The 27,485-nt window shown below is 40.5% G+C and overlaps 1 protein-coding gene across 2 annotated transcripts; it reads right to left on the reverse strand.

The window, feature by feature from the left end:
• Positions 1-37: 37 nt before the first annotated feature.
• Positions 38-26,669, reverse strand: UTP14A (UTP14A small subunit processome component). Of its 2 annotated transcripts, none has more exons than XM_063431867.1 (15): positions 26,404-26,669; positions 19,921-19,996; positions 19,084-19,154; positions 18,938-19,002; positions 18,325-18,467; positions 17,802-17,957; positions 16,028-16,147; positions 15,668-15,762; positions 11,930-12,053; positions 10,948-11,025; positions 9,083-9,449; positions 6,770-7,221; positions 5,051-5,244; positions 1,770-1,869; positions 38-620 (listed from the first exon to the last, which is right to left on the reverse strand). In XM_063431867.1, exons 2-15 carry the CDS (start codon positions 19,972-19,974, stop codon positions 333-335), a joined length of 2,307 nt encoding a protein of 768 aa, XP_063287937.1. In that variant the 5' UTR covers positions 19,975-19,996; positions 26,404-26,669; the 3' UTR covers positions 38-332. The 2 variants fall into 2 exon arrangements, with proteins under 2 accessions (XP_063287937.1, XP_063287939.1); XM_063431869.1 differs by lacking the exon at positions 26,404-26,669 and adding an exon at positions 26,276-26,309.
• Between the last annotated feature and the right edge of the window lie 816 nt (positions 26,670-27,485).

Here is a 27,485-nt window from a genome sequence, read left to right on the forward strand (position 1 = left end):
TTTAAATGTTACCTAGAAAAACAATATGTTCCCCAAATTTTTTTTTTTTTATGGAAATGTACTAAAAGATGGTTTAGGAGATAAACTGTCCACAATTTCTGTAATATACCTTTCAGAGTCAGTTAACAGAGACGGTCACGAAGAAGCTACACAATTGGGTGGTACAGCCTCATTCGTCTAAAAAATAAGCTTCTTCACACTGAAACTGGCAATTAAAAGTTTGTATTCTAAACACAGTGAGGTCCACACTGGAACAAAAATGAGACATTAGTCTCAGCCACCAGCTGGGTCATTATTGTAGTCATTTCTTTTTCACAAAAAAAACAAACAAACTATTGTTTCTTCTTTTGTTGGAGTCTTTTGTGGCGATGGTGCTTTGTAGGTGGGCGTTTTGACTCGGGTTTTGGTTTGTTAAGCTCCATATCGGGCTTTTTTGATGGTCCGTGCTTTTGGAGAGCCTCTTCTGTAATGGGTTCGATGATGTGCCCTTTTTTGGTAATGATTGGAGGTGCAATCAACCTCTGCACAGATCTCTCGGTGTTCCAAGTATTACCCACAGGGGCCCGGATGGTGCTCTCGAAATGTGTGTGGTTATTATATGGGAAAGGGAGCACACTAACCTGTAAGCACAGCAAAATTTTATTAGTATACATAGCTTGTTCAATCCCAACTAATACAATAAAACGAAAAGGAAAACAAAAACAATACTCAAACAGCTAGGGGAGCACAATTCCATATAATTGCCTAACATAGCCAATAGGAAAGACAATTAGGTGAACAATAGCATTTAATTACATGAAAGAAATTAAACAACTATAGAAGACAAAAAAAATGCAATATACAAAGAATATTCCATTACAATAATATATGGAACACCTAGAAAAACTAAACAATGCTACAGATATTGCATAACATAAAGACTTGATCTAACTTGATGTTTATTTGTTAACAGATGGATAGTCTTACTGTATACACATTTGAATAGGCAAAAACCCTGATCAACCAACCATAGCAGTTATATATTATATTATATGGGAGAATATAAAAATAATGTTAGAAAGGAAGCAGCCCTTATTACAGCATCAGTGGGAGCTCTCCAATTACAAGTGCTAAGGATGCACCAGTTTGCTGGCGTTAACAGCTGGAAATAGGAATTCTGCAATTCCACTGGTTCCCCTAGGAGTGAAAGGCAGCTTGTTGGACCATTGCTATTCATCAGTATAAAAATAAAGACTAGCCCAGAGGAGGTAACTGCTGAAGCTGCAAAAATAACCGTAATTCCAACCAGAGCTGCCTAGATGCCATTTACTCCTTTCCGCTCAGTGAACAATGAGGAAAAAGCAAAAAACAAGGCAAGTTGCAGAGGCTTAGAAGGTACACTAACATTTTAACTTATTGAGTACGAGTATGGTGATGTGAACTGGTAATTGATGGAAAAAAATAAATTCTACAAATTTTCTCAACCTTTTTTTTTATGCAGGCACAGTACAAGATCTATACATCGACATTATATGGTATAGTTTACAAACAACACGGACATGTGCAGAACAAACATAAGAATTTATTTTTTTTAATACACATTTTTCATTCTGATTATATAGGATAGCAGGCCGGTGGCTCTCAACTAAAAAAATTAATTTATAATTTTATATTTTACTTTTCTCATTGAAACAAAAGTGGAAAATATTAGGCACCGATTCAATTGGCTAACTCTTCTACAAAGACCCAACAATACGCCAACAGAAGCTTTAAAACGCTCTTCTCCTCACCTGATGGGCTGCAGCCCCTGAACTCCTTTTCTCGTTTATGATGACATTAGGAAGTCGACGGTCCTTCCTTGGGCGCGCAGGATGAGCTGGGATAATAAATCTGGAATAGAGAGCAAATTAATAAGAACACAGATCAAATAACAACAAAGGGGCAGGAAAAGGTCACCAGTGCGCATTAAGTTAAAAAGATAGAGGATTCACCTCTTTAGTGCCAAAGGGATGCAATGCAAGATTTATATTTTTGGAACTAAACAGGTTTTTTTTTCAGCATGAGATCAAACTGCTAAGCCACACTTTGTTAGCAATAATTAAAAAAAAAATGTAAACACACATAAGTCTTAGTCCTCCCGACAGCAGTATATCTGCAGTCCCTCGGCACTGTATGGCTAAGTGAAGCACAGCAAGAGATCCGTGAAGGAGCTCAACAAGGGATCCTCTCAATTACACTTTTCAAGTCACTTTGAAAGCAAAACATAACCTTTAGCAGCGTTGGAGTCCCCAAAGTATCTCCAAGAACAAGTAATATTCAGATAATTGCAAGTCTCAGATTTACAGAATAAGAAAAAGTGGCAAAGACAATTCAACTGTGGAGACACCATAGTACTTTATTTTTTTATTTTTTTTGCTCCAATGGCTTGCTTGATCAAGCGGGAAGGGCTTCATTTGAATTAAAAAGTCATTGTAAAAAAAAAAAAAAAAATAAAAAAATATAAAGTTGCAAATAACAGATCAGTATGTTACCTCGCATGATTCCACAGACAACTGTAGTAGTTTATTAAAAAGGGAATTTCAGATTGAGGGGGCACGGTGAAATTAACCCCTTAAGGACACATGACGTGTGTGACACGTCATTATTCCATTTTATTCCAGAAGTTTGGTCCTTAAGGGGTTAAATTTAAATGCTTACGCATTGAATTGTTATTTTTATTTAATTTATTCTATATAATTTTTTTCTACTGAGCTTTACAAAATGCTCTATCTATACAAAGTGTGGTTATAGATAGAGAGGTAAATAATAAGACCTATTGGAACAAAAAAAACTCGAGAACCTATAAATCTATTTTTTTATACAAAGTGTAATGCCCTTCAAACACACACACACACACACACACACACACACACACACACACACACACACACACACACTCTCTCTCTCTCTCTCTCTCTTAGTTAAATTTTTTCAAAAGCTAAAAAGCTTATGTCACTCGTTAATGGGACACTAAGAAAAAGAACGACTACAGCTCACTAGTGGTTATGTTGCCTATATAAACCTGGAGCTGCCCTGTGGTTTAATGTTAAACCATTTATGAGCAGATTGACAAACTGGAGACGGCCTAATACTTCGGTGTGTGCATAATGTAATATATTTACATAATTTACATTTTTGGGCATTTCTTACCAGCTGTTTGTATGTAATTCTCCATATTTTTATATGTTAAATGATGTGTGCGCACGCAATCCTGGAGGTTGAGGAGGACATTATGAAAGAAACACTATAGAGTCAGGAACACAAACATGAATTCCTATAGTGCAGGGGTCCTCAAACTTTTTAAACAGGGGGCCAGTTCACTGTCGCTCAGACACTGTTGGGGGCCGGACTATAGTTTGAAAAATGTTTTAACGAATTCCTATACATACTGAAACAGACAGACATATACAGACACAAACATGCATAAGGACATCCATATACATACACACAGACAAATACGGAAATACATACTGAAATACATACACATACACAGCAAATTTTTTCTTACTTTTTTGCAGGAGGGTGGCTATGGCTGATTGGAGTCAGCGCGGCTCTTCCGTCCTCGCGGACGGTCTCTATTCCTTCCCGCGCGGAAGGAGCTGGGACGAAGTGACCAGCTGTCACTTCCTCCAAGCACTACTTGCAGCTGCAATTTTTTTAAAGAGGCCTGGTCGCGCTATTGCACGGCCGCAGCGCTGACCGGGCCCCTGAAGATATAGGGCCCATCGAGTGGGTTGAGGACCCTGGCGGACTGGATACGGCCCACGGACGTAGTTTGAGGACTCCTGCTATAGTGTATAGAGTGGACCCTATAGTGTTAAACATGCTTGCCCCCCCCCCCCTGGCATATTTAGAAAGCTCATCTGAACACAAGAAATGTGTGGTTGACTCCGCCCCCGAAATGCCTCCTAAGCTGACATCAGAATTTATGATCTTAGCTAATCACAATGCTTTCTCATGAGAATGGGGCAAAGCCAAACACCACCCTGGTCAATCAGCAGTACCTCATAGAGATGCATTAAATCAATGCATCTAAATAAGGAAGTTCAGCATCTCCATGCAGAGTGAAGAGACGTTGATTGACAGTGCTACACACTGTGCAGCGCTGACCCAGAAAGAACTTCTAGTGGCCCTCTGTAATGTAAACACTGCCTTTTCTCTATTTAAAAAAAAAAATGAAAAAAAGTGTTTACAACAAAAAGCCGTCAGGGACTGACTATATTCACCAGAACTACCGTAAGCTGTAGTTGTTCTGGTGACTATAGTGCCCCTTTGATTGTGTAAGCATCCAGTGTTCGCTCAATATAACGCACAGTATTTGGGCAGCTTTAAGGGACACTTGACAATTCCTTTTTTTTTTTTTTTTAACCAACAAGCAAACACTTTTAAACAAATATACAAATTCAAAATAAAGCAAGAGACTTTGAAAACTTTTTGAAACTTTGTAATAAACATTTGTAAATTAACTATAAACTAGGTCAGATTGCATTAAGGGGCACACCTCTCATTTAGGGGAGTTTATTCAGCCCCCACCCACATCCCAGTTTCAGACCAGTCCAGTAATGACAGAAACAGGGCATAGAAACCCAACACTGAAGCCTGCAATGTATTAAAATCACACTGATCTGACTCCATTCTCTTCGCCAACGGTCAGGATGCTGCAAGGTGAAGAGATCTTCCAACTGCACATGCATAATTCTGTCAGGCATGCTCAATGCAATTTTCCAGCATTCCTAGGGATAGGATACTGATTGGCTAGATCAGTATACCCACTGAAGTTGGTGTGGATAGGACAAGAAAGATGCAGGAATCTGGAATAGACATCTTAAAGGAAATCAAGACAACTAAGAAGAATTGAAATGTGAGTTTGCAGGGATAGGCTCTTAGCGACATTGCTTAGTGACTGACCTGCATGGCATCTTCCGCTGAGATAAGGATAAATGAATTATATATATATATATATATATATATATATATATATATAAAAAAAAAAAACAATGAATAGTGCCAACATTATTTTGCTAAACCTTACTTGCTCCGCTTTCTCTTGCTGGGTTTCAGATTTAGTCCACCCCATTCTCCCCAGCCAGGCAGAACTAGGTTGATTTCCTTAGGTTTCCCAGCTTCTTCTGCGTTGTGTTTCTCCTTAAGGAAATCTTTAATGACATCATCTCCAGCAAACGCTTCTTGGATGATCATTTTTTGATCAACCTCATCGTCTTCCTCCTGATCAGTAAAATAATATTTTATATATAAAATAAGTCAACAATTGAGTTACAGGGACATATATATATATATATATCACTATTTACTTTATGTACCACTTTTTATTCTAAGCTGATATTTTTTGTAAAACTCGAAGACAAAAAAAAGTTTAGATTTAACAATACCAAAAAGATTAAAAAATCTGCAATGTAATATATTGTGAGCATAGAAGCCACAGCAAGGCTTTTTTTTTTTTTTTTTAAACAGTCTTAGGAAAAATAAAGGGAATTGGGTAGAGTGTAAAATCATTTTATTATTATTAATAAAGCACCAACAAATTCAGCAGCACTGTACAATGGGTATCATACATTGCATAATCCTGTTAATCTAACAAAGGGGTGTCCAACCTTGGTCTACCAAGTGTATCTCCCAGAATTCTATGACCGTCAACCGCATTATTGTCCAAAACGACTTGGAGAGCAAAGGTTGAACACTCCCAGACAAGCAGACTTTACAGTTTAAAAGTACCGTATATACTCTAGTGTAAGACGAGTTTTTAAGCACATTTTTTGTGCTGAAAAACCCCCACTCATCTTATATTCGAGTCAGTGACTGTATTATGACAACTTACATTGCCATAATACAGACCAGGACCGCCGGACTCATTACAAACCCGGCGGTCCTGTTGGGGGCTGGCAGGAAGCGTTTACTTACCTTTACAGCAGCTCCTGTCAGCTCCCTTCTCCTCCGTGCCGTTCAGCTCCACTGTAAGTCTCGCGAGAGCCGCGGCCGTCAGAGCCCATGGCAACGCTCCGCGCAGAACTCAGACCGCGAGACTTACAGTGGAGCCGACCCAAACGGAGGAGAAGGGAGCTGATGTAAAGGTAAATAACAGCTTGCTCCCAAGCCCCCCTCCTGCACAGCCCATCCACTGGACCACCAGGGAATAATATAGCCCCCCTTGCCTGGCCATGTATCAAGCAGGGAGGGGGGACGGAAAAAATAAAAATTGTAATAATAATATAATAAAATAAAATTTTTAATATAAAAAAAAAATTTATATTAAAATAATAAAAAAAATGCCCCCCCCCCCCCCAGGGTTATACACTCTGCATCATATAAACACACTGCAAATAAATATTCAATATAATTTTGGGGGGATCTAATTTTATTTAGAAATTTACTAGTAGCTGCTGCATTTCCCACCCTGGTCTTATACTAGAGTCAATAAGTTTTCCCAGTTTTTTGGGGTAAAATTAGGGGTCTCGACTTATATTCGGGTCGACTTATACTCTAGTACAGGGATAGGCAACCTTTGGCACTCCAGATATTGTGGACTACATCCCCCATAATGCTCTTACACTCATATTGCTGGCAAAGCATCATGGGAGGTGTAGTCCAAAACATCTGGAGTGCCGAAGGTTGCCTATGCCTGCTCTAGTATATACGGTAGATGAATACTCACACTTCTACTTTCCATTTATCCTCTCAATTGCATTATAAATCAAGATTATTGACTGATTGTCCACATAGAAAGCTCGCTTACCTCCTCTTCCTCTACAGTAGTAGGAAGTAACGATGTTTTAATTTTATGGGCCTTTACTGGTAGAACACTGTTGTGGTCAATAAGTTTTGGTTTCTTATCCTGGATCTCTGTGACGGTTGGCAAAGACTGCCTTGCACTCTCCTTCTTGCTTGGTGGAATAGACTGTTTTAAGGGATCATCTTGCAGTTCGTCTTGTCCAAGAGCATCAATTTCTACTAAGCTCTGTTTTCTATCCATGCTCTCCACCAATAATGGACTTTCTTCTGCAAGTTCTACTGGTTCCTCAGCATCGTTATCTTCTTCTTGTTCCTCAGGGTCACTGTTTTTACTTTTCCTATTGACGCTATCTTTTTTATTTTGCTCCAAGAATCTCTGAAACATGCGGTTAAACTCTGTTACTTGCTCTTCTCTTGTGCCATCAACAATATTGCTTACTGCTTCTTTGACAGCATCTACAAGAGATTGTCACATGATTGATTACATAAGATGAGACAAAAACAATATATAAGTTTTACCAAACCTGTAGGTCATGCTGAAAGCTCCTGTCCAACAAAAGGTTTATGGGAAAATCAGTTTCTCCTCAGAGCTGTTCTGTTTATCACTGGGGACAATTGAAACCTCTATGTAAACTGATAGCAGCTAATAACAGTTTAAGTTCTGCTTCTGGGTGTAGGGAGAGCTTAGCCCAAAATCATGCGTGTGATGTGGGCAGACCACACGCACCATCTCAATATAACAGATTTTAGGCAGCTCGAACTGAGAGCTGCCAGCTGCTTGGTTGACAGCTCTGAGGGCCTGTCTTCCAGTTGCACTAATCATTGAAAGCCGTTTCAGACTTTGCACAATTAAAGGCATTGTTGTACCTAGGTCGCATGTGCAGCAACCATCGCAACCTGCCAGTCTGATAATAGGAGAGCATTGAATCCAGTGCTTCTGTATTAGCAGTGAACACCATGTGTGTATGCGCAAGGTTGTTTCCGAGAAGAGAAACAAGCCAAGAGAAACAAACCACTCGTCTCGCTGGAAAAACCCTCCCACATCGCCCAATTTTGTAGTCCTGAGGAGTGTAAGGAGGAAGTGAAAATATATTTAATAGAGCAAGTAAACTGCAGTATTCACATTTAAGACATGTTCACAGCACTGTAAGTGAATACAGAACGTCTATCTCCAGCATGCAGCGATTTCTCTCTCCCAAAATAAAAAAAATATATTAAAACTAAAAAGCGTGAAAATCTGTCACAGAAAAGAGACCACAGGTTAATATATATATATACACATATATATACACACACACACACACACACACACACACACAAAATGGAATGCACTCCAGGGTCTTTGTAAAGTAAAATGTAACTTTTAATTCATATACAAAATAAAAAAATATACACGATGTATATTTTTTTTATTTTCTATATGAATTAAAAGTTATGGTTTGCATATTATTGCCAAAACTTGGGGAAAAAAGCATTTTGTTTTTTTCAACATTATTTTTTTTGTAATAAATTTTTATATGTATATTTCACATCAAATTAAAGCTCTTTTTGTGGTCTAAAAAACGGTATATAATATGTGTTGGTACAATAAATGAGAGATATGCAAATTGCAGTTTAACACAAACAGCAAAAAATGCAAAAATTGCTTGTGTCCTTAAGGGTATGTCCAGCTTCTGAAGCTGTGTCCTTAAGGGGTTAAAGGGACACTGTAGGCACCATAACCACTTCACATCATTGAAGTTATGAAGCCTGGAATCTTCTGGTTTCGCTCCCCCGTTCAGTGTTATACTGTCCTGAACCAATTTGACTGACAGTTTGGCCCCTCTCTGCAGCTCAAACTAATGCTTCCATATAAGCATAAACAGTGGCGGCAGCCTATAGCAGGTGTAAAAAGGATGGCTGATGCGGAGTGTAACTGCATTCGTAATAACCTCAAATGGTGGTTGGAGTCACAGGCTCCAAGGAACCCTTAATCAGTGTAAAGCAATTCAATAACAGCTTGATACTGAACATTGGGATAATGCCAGGAAACTACAAACACCATAACCACCTCAATGAGATGAAGCGGTTATGATGCCTAGTGTCACTTTAAGTTGTTATTAATTTTATAAAGTACAAAATTCAAAAGGAATTAATTACAGCATATAATCGAATTCTTAAGCCTGCTTGTAATTAAAGAGCACCACATTTTGGACAGGGCCTACTCAAAGCCTGTTCTTATAATATTAGCCCCTTCACATAAAACACTTTTTGTACAAACTTATATAAGGCCTTTTAATTGAAAAGAAAATAAAGGGGAAAAAAAAAAAAAACTAACCAGGCTCTTTAATAGCATCATCTTCATGCATTTTCCTGAGACGTCGGTTATCCTCAAATTCCTGAAGCAAGGTCTCTTCCTCCGATAGGTCAGCCTCGGAATTATCATGATCCGACACCTCTGCCATTTTGTTTACATCAGGGTCAGTTTGACCCTTCTCTTCCTCCTCTTGATTCCCAGAGTCCTTTGTATCTCTGCTCAGTTTTCCGGTCATCCAGGGGTTGAGTCCATCGAGATTGGTTTCCGCATCATTAACAAAATCTGGGATAGCTTCCTCTGTCTCACTCTCATCACTTTCTGACAAAACCTCCACTTTCCGAGTCAAGTCCTTGTTTTTTTGAAGTTGTTCTTGTATTGCTTTGCGTGCCTAACAGAGTAACGGTAACAAGAGTTGACATTCGGTACAACTGATACAGATACAAAAATATGTACCTATTGAGCACAGTGGCAATTACACATTTAGTTCAACAGATCTCTTTGTAGCATTCATAAACCTTAAGAAACTGATCTCTAAAATGAATAACATGAAATATTTGAACATTTTATTTTAATCAAAAGGGGAAGCAGTTTGTTTCACGTAACATTTTCCGATCAGACGGCAGATATGTGACTGCACTAGTTCTAAAAACCAAAATGCCTTTATGCCAACTTCCCGAAACAAAACACCTCAAGCTAGTTATTCCCAATCCTGAACCAACCTAATATTCCAAATACCTAGAATGTTTAGAAAAGAGCATACATAATTTAGACTAGTGTATTTGTTTATTGTTTTAACTGTTGTATTATTTAATTTTCTTTTCTACATCTTACAGAAACAAAAAAGTCATGCAAGATGCCAAACGTAACTTCTAATTTGTAATTTTAAAAAAAAATGTATATTATACTAAATTAATTAAAATGCTTCATGACAAAAAAAAAAAAAAAAGAGTACCATTACCATTTAAAAAAAAAATCTGTTTAAATGGGCACTCTAAGCGCCACTAACTAAAGCTCATGGCAGTGGTTATGGTGCTTTGAGTGTATGGTTACAGTACCAAGATCTGTTTGATAAAATGCTTTGAAACCTCTTTGGTACCGAAAGGCTGACCCTCCCGTGCAGATACACTTCCTCATTACCAAATGCAATTCCATCCAACTTGGACTAGAATGACAGACTGAAAGCCCAGGTTGAATCCAACTCAACAGATCAGCCACATTTAAATCTAATAATATATTTGCATTAAGTAAATAAAAATTTTAGATGAATTTTTCCACTGATGTCACAGCTATTTACTGAAAAAATAAATAAATAGTACAGCCATATAAAGCCTACATTATACAAAAGCAAACTCAAATAGTCTCTAGCGATTAGTGCCCATTGACGTCTGGTCCGAGAGCTGACACAAGGTCCAGGAGTAGCCATGGCAAACATTGTTTAAACTGGCAGCATTCATTTACTTGCTTATTTAGTCTTTGCAAACAATATATATTGTACCATGCACTCATATCACATGAATGAGAATTCTACAGATCAGTACAATATAACCATCCCTCAATACAAATACGGTATTTGATGTTACAATTGTAGTATATCCATTAAATTTGGAAAAGTAGCAAATTGATAAAGGTATTGCAAATTTTAGGCCAAAATTATACACTAGTTCTATTTTCCAGCTTGGAAATTGTGGGCTAAAATTTGCAACAAAAAAAAAAAAATTTCCAGCTCTTTACAATTAATATATTAATGCATATAATCCACCATGCTTGCCCAGTTGCTCACATACAATATATTTAATTTTGCTGTAAATTGATAAAAAAACTACAAATTATTCCGTGCCCAAATATTTGTCATTATTACACTCGCCACAAACATACAGAATACTTACATCGTCATCATACTTTGCCATGATGGCTTTTGATTTAGCCCACTTGCCACTATTTTGGTGTTTCAGGGACATTCGCTCCTTTAAAACAAAAAAAATTAAAATAAAAAATTGACATGGGTGAATAATAAAAACAGTACGCCCATTAAATATAAAATGCAATTCTATAGCAAAATTTGAGAAGTGAAGTAAACATGCCATTGGTTTTCAAGGCAATGTTTAGCTATTCAAAGTATGTACGCAATAAATGTCACAGTCACAATGCTATGAAGCTGCTGACTGCTCCAGTTAAAAAAAAAAAAAAAAAAAAATGTGAAACAGAAAATAATCAAATATAACATTGACATTCCAAGTGTGTGTAAACTATTAAAGCATAATGCCCTACCAGGTTTAAAGGGACAGGACACTATAAAGACAGTAACTACTACGGTCTACTGTAGTAGTTTTGGTGCCAGGAATCCTCTGGCGCCATCCCACTGTTAAGAGTCAAATAGTTCTGGACAGGAAATTATACCTGGGTCACCAAGAGACACAAGGTATAGCCCTTTTCATCATCCCACCATTAAGAATGAAACCATTTTGAATGGTTTAACACTTACTGCATAATTCAGGTGCCATCATCTAGCCCTTCTTCACGTTTACCAATAAAGCAGAAGTTTAATTTTCACATTATGTATGTTAATACAACCGAATTTCCTGGCTTCAGGAAATTAATTCTAATCAAAGTTGAACAAAATTGATATTGAAATTTAAGTATAACTTCTGCATTAGAGAGAACAGTAAAGTGGGGCCAATCGGCAGGCACTTGGGACAGTCAGTAGGTGTCCAATCTTTCAAAAAAAATAAAAAAAATAAAAAAGACTCTGGACGTGCCAGGGGTTGTAGTGGCTACTGTACTTTGAAGGCCCTTTAAGCCCATCTTAAAACTAAAGAGCGTCATGCTGGTAAACAAAGATATGGCCTATTGTTTGACTTCTTCAGTCACCTCCATTCTGGTTCTTTCTATCTTCTGTAATTCTTCTAACGCTGCCTCTGGATTGGTTTTCCTCAGTTCCTCAAATCCCTTCAAAGCTTCCTTCGTCTTGCTCTTTTTAAGCACTCTGTGGAACCTGAGGAAAAAGGTCATTCCTTTTACTTTCAAATGTTTGCTACTATTACACATATGCATTTTTTTTTTTTTAATTCTTTATTTTTCTTGTGCATGTAAATACGGATAACATTTTTCTTGCGATGCCACAATAGCATTGGCAAGTTGAGTAGAAACATTGGGTTTGACATGGCATGCGATTGACAGCACATTTTTAAATAATAATAATAATAACAGGCTAGGTCTACAATCTGCACTATTTCTATTTTCTTTTATTCCTGAGCAAAAGTGATATTGCCGTATAAGCGATTGAATCTGGAACTTCTCTCCATATACTACGAGACAGACACCTGCTTCCACTGCTATCCAGTCTCTATCATATACATCTGATCCTTCATTTGGACAAATACCCCTGACAGGGTGACAGGCGTGATTACCATCTCTCTTTTGTAAGTTCTCTACCACGTGCAAAATTTATCTTTGCCTTATTTACTTCACCATATTTTGTATTTTTGCCATTCAATAGATTCCACGTTCACGATCAGCCATAAACAGGTTGTATTGTTTTGTACCACCCTCTACCTGTGTATATCACCCTTGGGGTTTTATACACGCTTTTGTGCATATTTTATATAGTGTGTGTGAGGTACACTTTTTGGGGGTGTGTCTTTCTAGTGTATCATATAGTAAGCTAATTTCTTTTGTCTAGGTCTACAAAGGTTGTCAGAATATAAGATACGTTTTAACTAGAGGTTCTGATATGGCCAACATTGTCATGCTTAATGGTGATTGTTTTCAGAGGCAGCAATATCTGTGAACCTTGCTTTAAATCTCTAATTTATGAGAGCTTAAACATCAGAGCGAACATGAAGATGCAGTAAACAAGTAAATACAGGTAATACTTAACACTGCAATGTTTGCTATGTTAGGTGGCTAGATTCAAATCATTGGTCGTAGCAGGTTCATAAAAGTATAAAGGACACATCAAATGAAAAACCACAGGAAAACAATAAAAACTATAGCATTTGCAAATAGGAACCATATGAGGCATCAGTAGCTTGCTGCGGACAGTCTTTCGGTCATGGACCCAGGTATGCAGTGCTCTTTAGGTTCCTCAGCCGATGCCTCGTTGGGGCTGCGCTGGTCCCTGCCACGGTTGCCCCTGTCGTCGCAGTTCAATGCGGGGGGTCAGTGGACGTGATGGATGTCGCTTGTGTGAGTCAGTAGTCTGGGGTAGAGTTGCTCGTACGGTAGAGGGAGCCTGGTGTGTGCCCCTACTGCGTCTTGGTCGTTTTCGCAGTTTCGCCGCCCTGTGTGGGTAAGCTGTTTGTTTGTCTCTCAGATGTTTTCTCGCTGGTTTGGGCCTCCCCTGGGGTGCCATTTTATGCTGCGGGTCAGGCGGCGGGCGGTTTGGCGGGTGTCTGGAGGTGGGCGGTAGCAAGGCCCCCTGCCTTAATCTGTGCTCAAGCTTAAGCCAGAAGTTTGTAAATATTAGTTCCAGGCTGGACACAGGGGCTTGTTGTACCTCATGTTTGCTCGTGAACCGCGTGGTCGCCGCCATCTTGGGTGGGTCTCCCCGACCTCCAGCTTGTTCCATGCTTGTTTCTGCCAAAGCTGGTAGTACTCCCAGTGGTGGACCGGGATCACCCCCACCGGTCCGGGGGGAGGGGTTACGGGGTACCCATTTGTAGCAATCGGCTTGCGGGTCGCTCCAGACTGAGAGCTCGGCCGCCGCTCCCATCTCGTGCTCACCCGGCCGCATGCCTCCACGAGTATAGCCTGCCATCTGTCGTCCACTCCCGGGCCGCATTACCGGTTTACCGTATGGACTAAGGGTCAGTGCATTGCTTGGGGTCATTTTGAGTCGTTTTTCGTGGGTCAGGAGTGACCATTTAGTTGATGTAGCTTAGATCAGGAGGGAGCCTCAAGCAGGCACGTCTTCCCTCCATGGCAGTCAGGCCCCGCCCCCACACATATGCATTTTTAAGTTTGTGTTAATATTATTCTTTTATAAAGCAAGAGCCACAGATAAAAAGAAGCAAATTGTTCAGAATACATATTAAATATTCCAGTGCGATAACTTGTTAATATTTTAAGTGAAATTAATAAACTTTAAAGGAACACCATAGTCACCTAAATTACTTTAGCTAAATAAAGCAGTTTTAGTGTATAGATCATTCCCCTGCAATCTCACTGCTCAATTCACTGTCATTTAGGAGTTAAATCACTTTGTTTCTGTTTATGCAGCCCTAGCCACACCTCCCCTGGCTATGATTGACAGAGCCTGCATGAAAAAAAAAAACTGGTTTCACTTTCAAACAGATGTAATTTACCTTAAATAATTGTATCTCAATCTCTAAATTGAACTTTAATCACATACAAGAGGCTCTTGCAGGGTCTAGCAAGCTATTGACATAGCAGGGCATAAAAAAAAATCTTAATTAAACAGAACTTGCAATAAGCAAGGGCTCTCTTTACAGGAAGTGTTTACGGAAGGCTGTGCAAGTCACATGCAGGGAGGTGTGACTAGGGTTCATAAACAAAGGGATTTAACTCCTAAATGGCAGAGGATTGAGCAGTGAGGCTGCAGGGGCATGTTCTATACACCAAAACTGCTTAATTGAGCTAAAGTTGTTCAGGTGACTATAGTGTCCCTTTAAGTTTCCCCATGTGAGTAGTCAATCCAATTTTCAACTATTTAACTGAGGTCCGCTAAGCCCTACTCTCTGCCTTCAATACCGAAGCCAGAGAGCCAGGTCCTGCATAGGAGAGTAGAGTCAAGTAGTGGAGGGCTTAGCTCGTTGACTGAGGACATCAGTTGACTGAGGAGTTCAAAAACGGTTTTATTACTTACAATGGGTATTGCCAGAGTGTAGTGGTTATGGTGCTTGGAGTGTTCCTTTAATGAGATGGTTTTGGTCCAAGAACCCCATAAAACATTGATGTTTTGGGGAAATTTCAATGCAAAATAGACAACACCTTCAAAGATGTCACACTGAATTAAGTTCTCACTGTAGACCTTCACATCCAATGCTTCTCACAGAAAAGCACTGGGTTCCATGCTTTACTATGCGATGAATTGCAATGGTGGAGGACAGTGAAAGCTTTATAAAAAGCACTAAATTCGACAAAAGTTATCAGAAAAGGCTGCAGAAAACAGCGTATCCCAGCAGTGAATGACAGGCAAGTCTAAAAATCACCGAAATTCCAAAACAATCAAAAGATATAAGACAGTAGGGATTGTATTTTTCTTACGTTTGACAAAAAGGCAGAGCAGCCACTTTGTACTAGTAACGGTTGTGGAGAAAAATGCATTGTCTATGGAGGTTCCCACGGTCTCCTTCAGACATCACTGGACGTGTGCAAGAGTACAGCACAGACGCGCCAGGAGCTGAAGAGGATCCCAAAGAAGAAGATGGCGGAGACCGCAAGGGACAGGTTTAACATTAGCATGTTCTCTTAATAGCAAATTGGTTGATATAACTCAAATTTCAGCTTTATTGTAAATATTTTTTATATATGTAGAAACATCTGCTTTTGGATACAATGGAAAAAGATGAAATAATTTTTTTTTTTTTTTTTTAAATAGTGTTTTAGCTTTTTGCAATGTTGTGTTGTACGAATAAAAATTCTTACTTTTTGCTTTTAATCTTCTTCTCCCTCCGAGCTTTTGACTCATAGTAGGACTGCAAGGCTCTTGCCTTCTGAAGTTCAGCCCGTCGAAGCATTGCCTGCAAGACACAATCCAGCATATAGGCTTTGCATGACGCATTGTACAGCAACACTTATACCAGCAGAGGGCAGCAAAGACCAGACAAGTAAAAAAAAAAAAATATATATATATATATATATATATATATATAACTATATATATCTCTCGATATCTAGATCTCCACACCCCACCCCCGAAAAAAAAAAAAAAATCTTAATTGATTCAATTGAAATAATTTGGTGAAAAATCCTTCAATATCTGCAAGAGGTCTGTTCACTTCTCACCTCCTCCAGACTCATAGCTTTTAGTGATGCTTCTTCCACAGGAGTGAGTAATGGATCGGTTAAAGGTTGATTATTTTTTTGAAGAATATTGAATATTTCCATTTCCAAAGGTGTGCATGCCTAGGAGGGGAAAAAGCCAATTAACATCATGTTAATCATGTAAAGATAGCCAGATGATGGTACAATATTTTCTCAATAATCCAGCACACCTTCATAAGGGGAACTGTCACTTTGCTGTTTTCTTTTCATATTATGTTAAATTTTTCCTATATTTAATAAAATATGTAAGAGTGAATTGTAAAAAAAATTAAATAAAAAAAAATACAATTAAATATAGGAAACATCTATTCTGATCCGGTTTCCCTGTCAATTCTTGTTATAAGCTGGGTCCTTTGCACCCAGAAGTTCATACAGGAAAAGTATACAGAGAAGAGGAGATATAAAATCGAATAGTTTCCTTTTTAAGGGGCACTGCAAACTGTTTAATAGATATACCCCAAAGAAAATGAGAAGTCTTCCCAAGGCAGGTGTTCTGGGCAATAGATAACCAAACCAGGAAGTAACAGGAATCTGTTATCTGATTGACAGCCAGGGGTGGTATAACAAGGCTCATTTATAAAAGTGGTAATTTCTATTGAAATCTTCACTTTTTGTAAAATGAAAAAAAGGACACACTCTTCACACAAAGCACTTCAGTAGCTAAAGCGCATTAGTGGCCTGGCCTGTCCCTTTAACTTTGTATCAGAAAGTCATTGACAAGATACCTTCTTCAGAGATTATAGAAATTCTCACGTTTGTTATTCACTTTACGGTGTGCAACCTAAATTGAGAGCCAGAAGCAAGTATTGTGACTGTGATTTATAATAGTATACAAATTATTATACAGCACTGAGAGCCACAAGCAGCATCTTAAAGTACATGTTGATTCGGATCACAAGGCTGAAAAGGAATGTGACTAAAGACAGACATGATGGGAATATAGCCAGCGTAAAGTCTCGTGTTCTGTCTAATAGGATAGATTATGAAACCGGTCAGAACATAATTTTACTTCTGGATCCAGCAGGATTGCATAGTACATCACTGCAAAATAACATTCACACTAGAGACCCAGCTAAATTAGACCTAAAATGTAAACTTCACTAAAATACCTTAAAGGATCACTATAGGGTCAGGAACACAAACATGTATCTCTGACCCTATAGTGTTTAACCCACCATTAAGGTGGCTTGCCCCTCCCCATAACAGTTAATAAAACTTACCTTATTTTCAGCGTCGCGCGGGTCTGCCGGCACTGCCCCCTTGATGACATCAGAATTGTCACTTTTTTGCCAATCCAATGCTTTCCCCTGGGGAAAGCATTGGATTGGCTAAAATTGGAAAGGTGGTGGGGCCAAACAGCGACTCCTCATACAGATGGATTGAATCAATGCATCTCTAGGAGGAAAATTCAGCGTCCCCATGCAGAGCGGGGAGACGCTGAACATCAGTGCTCTGAAAAGGCAGCGTTTGCAAAAAAAAAAAAAAGCCTGAGGGCAATGAATATACTCACCAGATCAATTACAGCTTAATATAGTTGTTCTGGTGACTATAGTGTCCTTTTAAAAATGAGGCATTGCCATTATTTAAGAGATCGAATTTATAAAGATAACCTAGTCTAATAGAAATGTTCACACATAGAATGTTTGAATGTATACGCAATAGTTATAGACAGGGGACTGGCAAAATAATGTCCTACACAAAACCTCCTTATTTAAACTGAAGAGACATTACTCACTTTCCAGCCGCTCACAACTTCTTCGATTCTTGTGGGCTTCAATTTTTCATCATTTTGGGGGAACACCAGCTGTTCTGCTTTCCGATTCTGCTTTACAATATGGTCCCATCTACTGACTTCTTCAGATGCCTTTTTGTAGGCCACAACTCTTTGTATCTGGGAGGGAAAACATTTTTAATCTAACATTGAACCTGGTATCACAATTAGAGCTAAACTGTGTCCTTGTATCAGTTTTCCCATTCAAATTGAATTCAGAAAAATTTAGAATTTAGCGATTATCCCTGTGAATGTCCAGGGCTTTAGTCAGGGCCTCAATATGAAATTATTTTGTGTAGATTGGGCTACTGCTTTAGTGCCCTGAACAAGCAGATTTATGTTAAATTTTAACACCCTGCAAAAGAATAAAAAAAAAAAAATGGAATGATGAATTTTAGGTCAAAATAGCCATATTGAGGCAAAATTCTCTTTTCAAGTCTCCACATCACTCACTTTAGTGAAACACCCTGTAAGAATATCTGCTTACCCGGTTTGACTCCTCTTTGGTGAGAGGAAGCTCCACACTTTTTGTCTGATTTAGTTTATTCAGTTGTTTTTTTACAGTAGAAAGTTTTGTAGATTTTTCAATGGGTGCAATAAGATCCGAGAGCGTTAATTTTTCCCCGGTACCTGTAACAAATCACAGCAGAATCATCAACAATCTGCGCCTGGGAAAGGGTTATGGTGTGTATACATGTTCTTCAGTCATTACAAAACCAACAGATAAGAAAACATGTAAAGAAGATGAAAAGGCTGTTTTGTTACAAATGTCCTTGACATAAATTGAGAAACATGCCCAAAGTGGCTTTGTTACAGTTGCAAAACAAAGGACAGTTGGAAAATAGTGAGCACTGGGTCAAATATTAATACTTTGTGCAAAGGTGCATAAAGATGGCAGTCCAAAAAGGAAAGTGGTAAAGATAAGCAAGTGATTTCTTCAAATATTTCAGTATACATAAATTGAAAGAAATGTCATTGTATAACATGAAGCTTATATTTACACATAGAAATTTGTTTTACGACTGTGTTCCTTTAATTACAGTGGGTAACAGAGTGAAGAAAGGAGGACAGCACCAAAAAGAATGGCAGCGGAAACCAACCTTCAGCACTGATTCCAAACTCAGACACCTGGAGACTGGCCTCAGAACGCTCCGCCAACCTCCTCCTAAAATAGAAACGGACTCAATCAGAACAAAATAAAGGGGTAAGCCAGGCTATTTAAAGAAATACTCCTGTCCATTCTGACCTCTTCTTCCCATCCAGAGAGGAGATAGCATCTAGTAACTTTCTGTGTTTTCTTTCTGAGTCGCTGTCTCCCTGCAGTAACAATAAGGTTAAGTGTTAGTGACAACAAAGCACATTCAATAAACTATATAATCAAAAACATTTATCTGGAAATAAACTGCATTAAATGTATCATATTAAAACTGCAAGCTTTGCTCTACAGAAGCAGTGGCTAAATGGCGGCGCACCAGCTATTTGCACTGGAAACACATATTATAGGAGTGTCTACTAGTTTAATTAAATTCCATGGTATTCCAAAAATACTAAAAGACAAAAGGCTGAGCGAGTGACAACTGTGGGATTCGGGCAATGTCTCGCTTGTAGTGAGACATGATCTACGGAAGCTCCCACAAGATCCACGACAGACCTTAGTGTTGTACTATCATGCATGTGCAATAATACAGCACTGATGCAGCTCCTGGAAACTGAAGCACCAGTCGCTGAAAAGCATTTCCTGCAAGAAGATGTCAACAACCGTGAGGGTCAGCTTCCAGTAAGTATACCTACCTTCCACTGCACCGGGCAGCCACCAACCCCTTAAAGGAGATGACATCTTGCAAAGACCCCCAAAAGTGACACTTTAAGCACCGAGACCACTACAGCTCATTGAAGTGGTCTGGGTGCAGTGCCCCTGTCTCTTTAACCCTGCAATATTGTTTTCCCCCCCCAGAAACTGCAATGCTTATATTTCAGGGTTACGTCCACCTCTAGTGGCCGTATTCCGGAGTGAAGCGGAATGTTCCCATATTCAATTAGTATTATATAAAAATGTAGTATGTTTTAAAAGAGTCCCGCCTACCTCATCTTCACTTGCGCTCACTGGATATTCAGTGACAAACAGATCTTCATCCATCTTGCCTGGTTTTAGATGAGTACTAGAAAGGAAAACGAGTTCAGTTAGCTGTTTAAAGTAGAATATGTATACAGTGGGTTTACACATATTTATTTGTTGATGCCACAGAGCAGTTGCAAATAACTAAACAAAACAAAAACCATTTACATTGAACAACATACATAACATGTTGGAAAAATAACATAGTACAACTGGAAAAGCTACAATTTCTGGGGAAATTGTGTGAAGTGTTCTTGCCTCCACCAGTAGTCTACAACTGGAGTGGGCGGAGTAACGGTTATTATTTATTTATATAGCACATTTAATTGCAACGTTGTTGCCCAAAGTGCTTCACAGTTACATTAAAACATACATTTATAAAAACATTAGCAGGTGTACAAAAGGCCCTGTCTATGACATCACTTGCTGCTCCAGTCTGGCACAGGTCAGAGTATTTTGGCGGTTGCCATCTTCAAACGGTCGTATTTTAAAAACTATACATCCTACAGCGAAGAGCTTTATATTGTGACAATCACAATACCCAGACCTACATTTTGATGCATAGTATGTCTCTGAAGTATTAAAAATAAAGACACAGGCGGGGCTTGAACGCTGAAGAAACCAGACGCATGTAAACGGAGCTCCGAGCCCCAAACAGCGAAAAACGCCTGAAATTACCCCAGTATCCCTCTAATTTCACTGACACACACCAAGCAAAATAATGGGGAAAAAAGGGAAACGACCGGTACCACACAAGCCCACCCCGGGACTAACAATCGGGGATATGTGGATGCACGCACGAGGAGCCACAGAGGCCAACATGGCGGCCCAACACGGAGGGTGCTCGGACTTCTCCGAGGAATTATCCGAGGAGGAGGAAGGGGGATACCCGCCACCCCCTGACCCACCGCGGCAGACTAAACGCCAGAGTAAAAGGGCAGAACCGGAACAGCTCACCGTGGCGATCATGAAAGGAATGATGGCGGACCTGAAAAACAGCTTCCGCGAGGAGGTCTCAGCACTTCGCGCGGACCTACAAGGCCTGACAGGCCGCATCTCCACACTTGAAGGCTCATCGCTAGCCCAAGCCCAGGAAATCTCCGCGCTACACCACACGGTGCAAGACCTGGAGCACCAAAACCGGCAGTACGAACAACGCCTCGCGGCCCTGGAGGACGCCAGGCGCGCCTCTAATGTAAAAATCAGGGGAATCCCAGAGGCCATCGCCGATGCTGAACTACCAAAACTAGTTGACCGCATATTACTCTCAACCCTGCCACATGGACGGCATGAGACGATCACCCCAGTGGGGGTCTTCCGAATCCCCAAGCCCTCAAAGGCACCAAACACGGCTACGAGGGATGTTATCTTGAACCTCCGCAACAGCGAACACAAAGCAATGATCCTCGCTGCCTTCAGGGGCAAGACTCCCTTCAGGTTTGAGAACATGGAAATCTCTCTGTACCCGGATCTATCCAGCAGCACCCTGGCGTGGCGCCGAACGCTCAGACCCCTCACCTTACTCCTCCGGGCCCACAAACTGGACTATCGGTGGCGACCTCCCAGGACTCTATCGGTCACAAGAGGGTCGACCACACACAGCATCCAAGACATACGGGACGCCCCGGCCTTTCTCCGGCTACTGAACCTACCTCAAGATCTGCTAACGGAGTCAGCCACAACGGGCAACGCTAACACCTGCTCCCCAGAACGCACCCATACCTGGGATCCGGATCGGAGCGCTCCGTTTGTACCCCAGAATTCCACTCCAGAGGCCTATGCAACTGTCACGTCGTAGGGACTTTGGGACACTCAGAGGCTCGACCCAGACGCATTCACCTCGTACATGTTACACCGGGACCACCGGGCCTTGAAACATACGCCGTCAGGACTGGTAAATTATAAAATATCCCACACTGTGACAGTACACCGTTGAACTGCTGGGAGCTATTCAGCTTCACTGTCCAGAACTGGAACACCATTGTTAAGGACAGTTGCCGATGCCCCTAACATGTATTTATTGCATTGTTGCCTAAGCCGCTACCTACGAATAGCGCTATATTACTTGTTTAGTGACAGTGTGTATCACAGCTTTATTATTCTTATTTCATTCTGTTATGTCATCCTTTTTTTTTTTTTTTTTTAATGTGTTGTCACCCAAGCTGACTTAACTCTTAAAGCCCTAAAAGGTTGCTAGCACTACTATTACTTGAGTACATTCATGGCATAGCTCATAGAATTGTTATTGCGCTGACCCCACTGAAATTTATGCTCAAAATTATTTTATTACATGCCTTACTAGCGCTTTCCTTTTCTGTCTAGCGCCTAAAAGGATCCCATGACAGCTAATACAGAGAGCTACTTACACACCAATTCTCTACTACTCACTGATTCTTGTCCGCACACTAACATACTACGCTCTATGCACAAGTAGTAAAGAGCCCATACAATTAATTGCGACCCAGTGGTTTTCTACAATATGCAACTTATATCCCAACGTTAAGCATTGCCGGTTTGTCTAGTTCCAATTACTGGCTAAGACATACTTGTCTGTCTAATTACCACTCCTGGAAAATGTGCTGATTCTCTAAATGCCATGTAGTTGCTTTGTTGACTTAGACTTGCTTGCCACTGCTGTCATGGCATTGCCGGCTTCACTGCACGACTAACCTAGACACTAGCATTGCATGTTAAGCCCTATTTGCATTTACGTTACCAATGTAAGCTATAATGTTTGATGTTACTATGTCTAAGACCCGGTTACCTCACCTTAACGGGACCAACCAAGTGTTAACTCTAGGGCACTAATCTTACACTCCCACATATCCTAAGCCGTTACTATAGTCTAACTATGTCCTTCATTATCTACAATGTGCCTATAACCTACCGCTCTACCGCACCAGTATAGCATTGTTCCTCCTGGCACGTAAATGTTAAACTCCTACTTGATATTACGCGTATGTCTAATCATTTTTTAATGTTATCTTGTTAAACTCGTTAGTAACACTATGAAACTCCAAATTACCAAAAATGTGCAAGTTATCTATGTACCACATTCTATATATTGCCTAATCAACGCGATTTAAGCGTGATCATATACATATAAAAAACAGTGCACCGTATTACCATACCCCTCCGCCCTCTAAGCTATGTATACTCTTTGTTTTGCAATATGCATGTGGATTGCCCTTGGGGTACCATGTGCCTGTCTGTTACCCTCATATGCACTACAAAAATAAAGAATTTAAAAAAAAATAAAATAAAGGCACAGTCACAGTTTAGAAACTGCCCTTCAAGTTTGAGCTGGCTATAGTGGAGTTTCAATGAATGTCAATGGACGGCGTGAGTTGCAAACAAATGGTCATATTGTGAAAACCATCAGGACTATGGCTTAGCAGTGGACATTTTTAGTGGCAGCGGGGATAGCTGAACGTTTTGATATAAGATTTGTGTAGGTGGGCTTGGAAATGAGGGAATAGTGGCAGTTTAGAAATCATGTCCTGATTTTTCAGCTTTTGCCAGCTCCCACTCTAGTTTTGAACATTTTGCCATTCATTCCTATGGGACCAATTTCGCCACAAGAAAGACGATATTTCGTGAACCATTCGGCAAAACGTTCCACAAAGTAATAGCAATCCAATCGGGAACAATCCGCACGTTTCGGTTTATTTCTGTCTATGTAGTGTAAAAACTGTGGGAGGAGTTAGGGTTGTAAATTTGTCTATAATAAGAATAATATATATGTGAGATAACATTAAGTGGTCTTGCTATGCAAGAACACTTAATTACAAGAATACAGTAACTCATACTAGCCGAGATCCCAGCACGTAGAGTGCTGTTACTGATAGGAATGTGATTGCTGTCCTATCATTCAGAGACAGACAGCCCAGTACGTTACAGTCGATTATTCGTAGTCTAATCTCCCTGCCTTCAGCTCTGCTATGCATGTGGAGACTCACAGGGAGGAGTGATGTGAGGTCACATCATGGCGCTTCATTGGCCACACGCTGGAGTTTGCAGATGTGGAAAACAGTATGCAGTGACTGGGAGAGGTGAGACCGATACCAATTTACAGAAATATGCAGAATATCATTCTATTCCTAATTTTAAAAATATGTACAAAGGATCATCGCTAATATATTAGACCTTACAGAGGTAAATATAAGGCAGCACACCTAAAAAAATAGGGCTCCCTCACAGGCCCTATAGAGTAGACAAAGCAAAAAAAGGTGGAGGGTGAGGCGGAGCCACAGGTGAAAAAAAACCTGATTATACTCTATACAAGCACATATACAAGACATTACATAAGAGAAAATACAAACAAAATAAAAAACAAAGAGAGTTTGAAATATAGATAATGAATAATCAGGAGTCCAAAAACTAAGTCCAAAAGAGTGCATCAGGCATATCTATATTTAGATATGTGCAGCACTTACATTCTGCATCTCCACACTATGCATGGAGGCGCTGAACGTTCCCCATAGAGATGCACTGACTTATTGAATATCTCCGAGGAGATGATGATTGGTAATTGATAATCTCAGCTATGGAGGCAGGCCAGCTGCAGCGAGAACGGCACAGCGTTAGAAAAAAAGTGAGTAAGAACACCATGCCCATGTAATCAGAGGGGGCTGGTGACCTAAACACACACACACACTCATAGACAGACACTCATATCCTGACGGACACACTGATAGACACATTCTGTCACAAAGTATTTATTATACACTCAAATGGATACACACACAGATTCATAAATACACACAGACATATACACATAACAGATACACACAAAAAAACAAATGCACATTTTAGCCACCCTCCTGTTTCCCATATTTTGGGCTCATTTGGTTAATGGGGCTGGCTGCCACTGTTCCAGATACCCCCTCCTCCTGTCTCTCCAGCTCTGTGCAGATCTCTGCGAGCCGGGAGGAAGTGAACTGTAATTACTTCCTCCCGGTGCTGAGGCCATGCAGGGGAATGGACGGGCAGCCAACTCTGTGTAATAGGGGCAGGCTAGAAGCCAACTCTGAGGAATGCAGGTGGGCCGGCTCTGAGAGGGGAAGCGAGCCACAAGCAGGCGGTCTTTACCTGCTGCCCTGTCAGCTTACAATTCCCCTGCGGGAGGGACGGACAGGGCCGACTAATTCCAGGAGTCAGGACTAAATTAAATAATTTGTACAAATCAGCTACTTTTGCCATTCAGATTTCAATTCACTTAAAGACTGATTTATTTACCATTCTCCTATTTTGGGATCTCAAAACGAGCTAATGCATAAGGCTCTATTCAGTCAGCCATCCCTACAATATGTTTATTACTTGCTTGAAATATCTGTAAAACTTATTTTGTTTCCTTTCCCTTGTATATAAAAAAAAAAAAAAATTCCTTCTAGCTAGAGTTCTCACACATATATAATTTTGTAAAATGTCTCATTTATTGTTAAAGGACCACCATAGGTACCCAGAACACTTCAGCTCAATGAAGTGGCCTGGGTGCCAAGTCCCTCTAGTTTAACCCTGCAGCTGCAAACATAGCAGTTTCAGAGAAACTGCTATGTTTCACTGAGGGTTAATCCAGCCTCTAGTGGCTGTCTCACTGACAGCTGCTAGAGGCGCTTCCCAGATTCTTGCTGTGAAAATCACACTGAAAAGACGCTGGACGTCCATAGGAAAGCATTGAGTAATGCTTTCCTATGGGCGGTTTAAATGAGAGCGCGGCTCTTGCAGCACATGAGCATTCGGATCCGACGTCGGCAGGAGGAGGAGAGGTCACCAGTGCCGAGGGAGCCTGGGGGAGCCCTGAGGGTGGGGGTACCTAATGACCCTATAGTGCCAGGAAAACGAGTTTGTTTTCCTGGCACTATAGTGGTCCTTTAAATCTCCCTCCCTGCCAGCTCAGAATATTGTAAAGCACTGCAAAACAAGTTGGTGCTATATAAATACCAATAATAATAATAATAATAATAATAATAATAATAATACATTTTGATGATGTTAGGCGATACAGGAAAAGTGCTGCCCTTCAGTATATACCCAAACAACACCTATAGAGTAATGTGTAAAATCAGTTAAAGAACCTGACCTCACATTAGTTTATTTTCATCCTGCTGTAGATCACTTCAATATACAATAGTCCTGGACTTGTCATAGGGATTCTCTCTGGCACATTGCAGTCTATGGAAACTGGAGGATATTTTAAACCCAGCTCAAGCTCACAACCATTATGTGGGGTCTACTCTATACCTATTGTGTAACAGACATGCAGTGTAAATATAATCCCCCCCCCCCCCAATTTGGTTTTAAAGTACTCAGATTGCTGTACCTGTCCCAGGGATGTGACCATAGAGGGTGTAACTAACCATCTTCCCCTGAGCAGGGCAGTTTCGCACACAGGGCATGCAATGCATTAGGACACAGTAAATGGGGGGAAATCACAATAATCCTGCTCACCCTCCTTATAAAGACGCACTCCAGCTAGTGAAGTCCTAGAACTATTCCACGCTCACTTCCCAACACGTGTGGTCCTGTTCCTGCCATAAAGCAAGCTACTTCCTGTCCCTGCCAGGACCTGGACACTTCCAGGCGACTTCATCCGCCCACAGTGACAGCGGCTTCACCGCTACGGTAGCCCAGGAAGGCCAATCCAGTTATTGCAAACCGTTTGTTCTATCGGATACAGTGTTCCCGCAGCACTCTGCAATCTCCGGATCGGTTGCCGGAATCTTCCCATCTCTCTCTGCGGTATCCGCTGGATGTATAGTAGGATCCTGACCTAAACCAACAATATCTCAACCCCGCCCACAATATCTCAACCCCGTCTCCCAGATACAGCATTGCGCCCCTTCACTACATATTAACCCCGCCCAGTTCGTTTTAACCACGCCCCTTCAGTACCTTAGACAAGTAGTACCATGCCCAGCATGCTCCGCCCCTCCCACGTCAAGCTCAGAGTGTCAGTTCTCCCCCTCAGTCTGCACAGATTGCAGCCAGGGCCAGATTGAGAGCCCATTGGGCCTGGTGCTGACAATTATGATGGGTCTAATTATAAAATCGTATCGTCAGAAATCACTAAAACAGTCATACCGCCCAATCGTCATGTATCTGGTGGAGATGGATGACTCGCATTCACCCAATGCTAATGTCTCGCATTCACCCAAAGCTAATGTCTCGCATTCACCCAATGCTAATGTCTCGCATTCACCCAATGCTAATGTCTCGCATTCACCCAATGCTAATGTCTCGCATTCACCCAATGCTAATGTCTCGCATTCACCCAATGCTAATGTCTCGCATTCACCCAATGCTAATGTCTCGCATTCACCCAATGGTAATGTCTCGCATTCACCCAATGGTAATGTCTCGCATTCACCCAATGGTAATGTCTCGCATTCACCTAATGCTAATGTCTCGCATTCACCCAATGCTAATGTCTCGCATTCACCCAATGCTAATGTCTCGCATTCATCTTTCAAGTAAATCCATACCCCCTAACAGCAGTATCTGGCAAAGCAGGATTACGGTGGACGGGGTAA

This window comes from Pelobates fuscus, chromosome 9 (assembly GCF_036172605.1).
Source record: "Pelobates fuscus isolate aPelFus1 chromosome 9, aPelFus1.pri, whole genome shotgun sequence".
Taxonomy (NCBI): domain Eukaryota; kingdom Metazoa; phylum Chordata; class Amphibia; order Anura; family Pelobatidae; genus Pelobates; species Pelobates fuscus.

Excerpts from the sequence above, each read along its gene's own strand:
- UTP14A (XM_063431867.1), bottom strand. The coding sequence starts at position 19,974 with ATGGATGAAGATCTGTTTGTCACTGAATATCCAGTGAGCGCAAGTGAA. Across the intron at positions 18,468-18,937 it reads GTTTGGAATCAGTGCTGAAG|GTACCGGGGAAAAATTAACG; the intron begins GTTGGTTTCCGC and ends GATTTGTTACAG. Across the intron at positions 12,054-15,667 it reads AAGAAGATTAAAAGCAAAAA|GTTCCACAGAGTGCTTAAAA; the intron begins GTAAGAATTTTT and ends CTTTTTCCTCAG.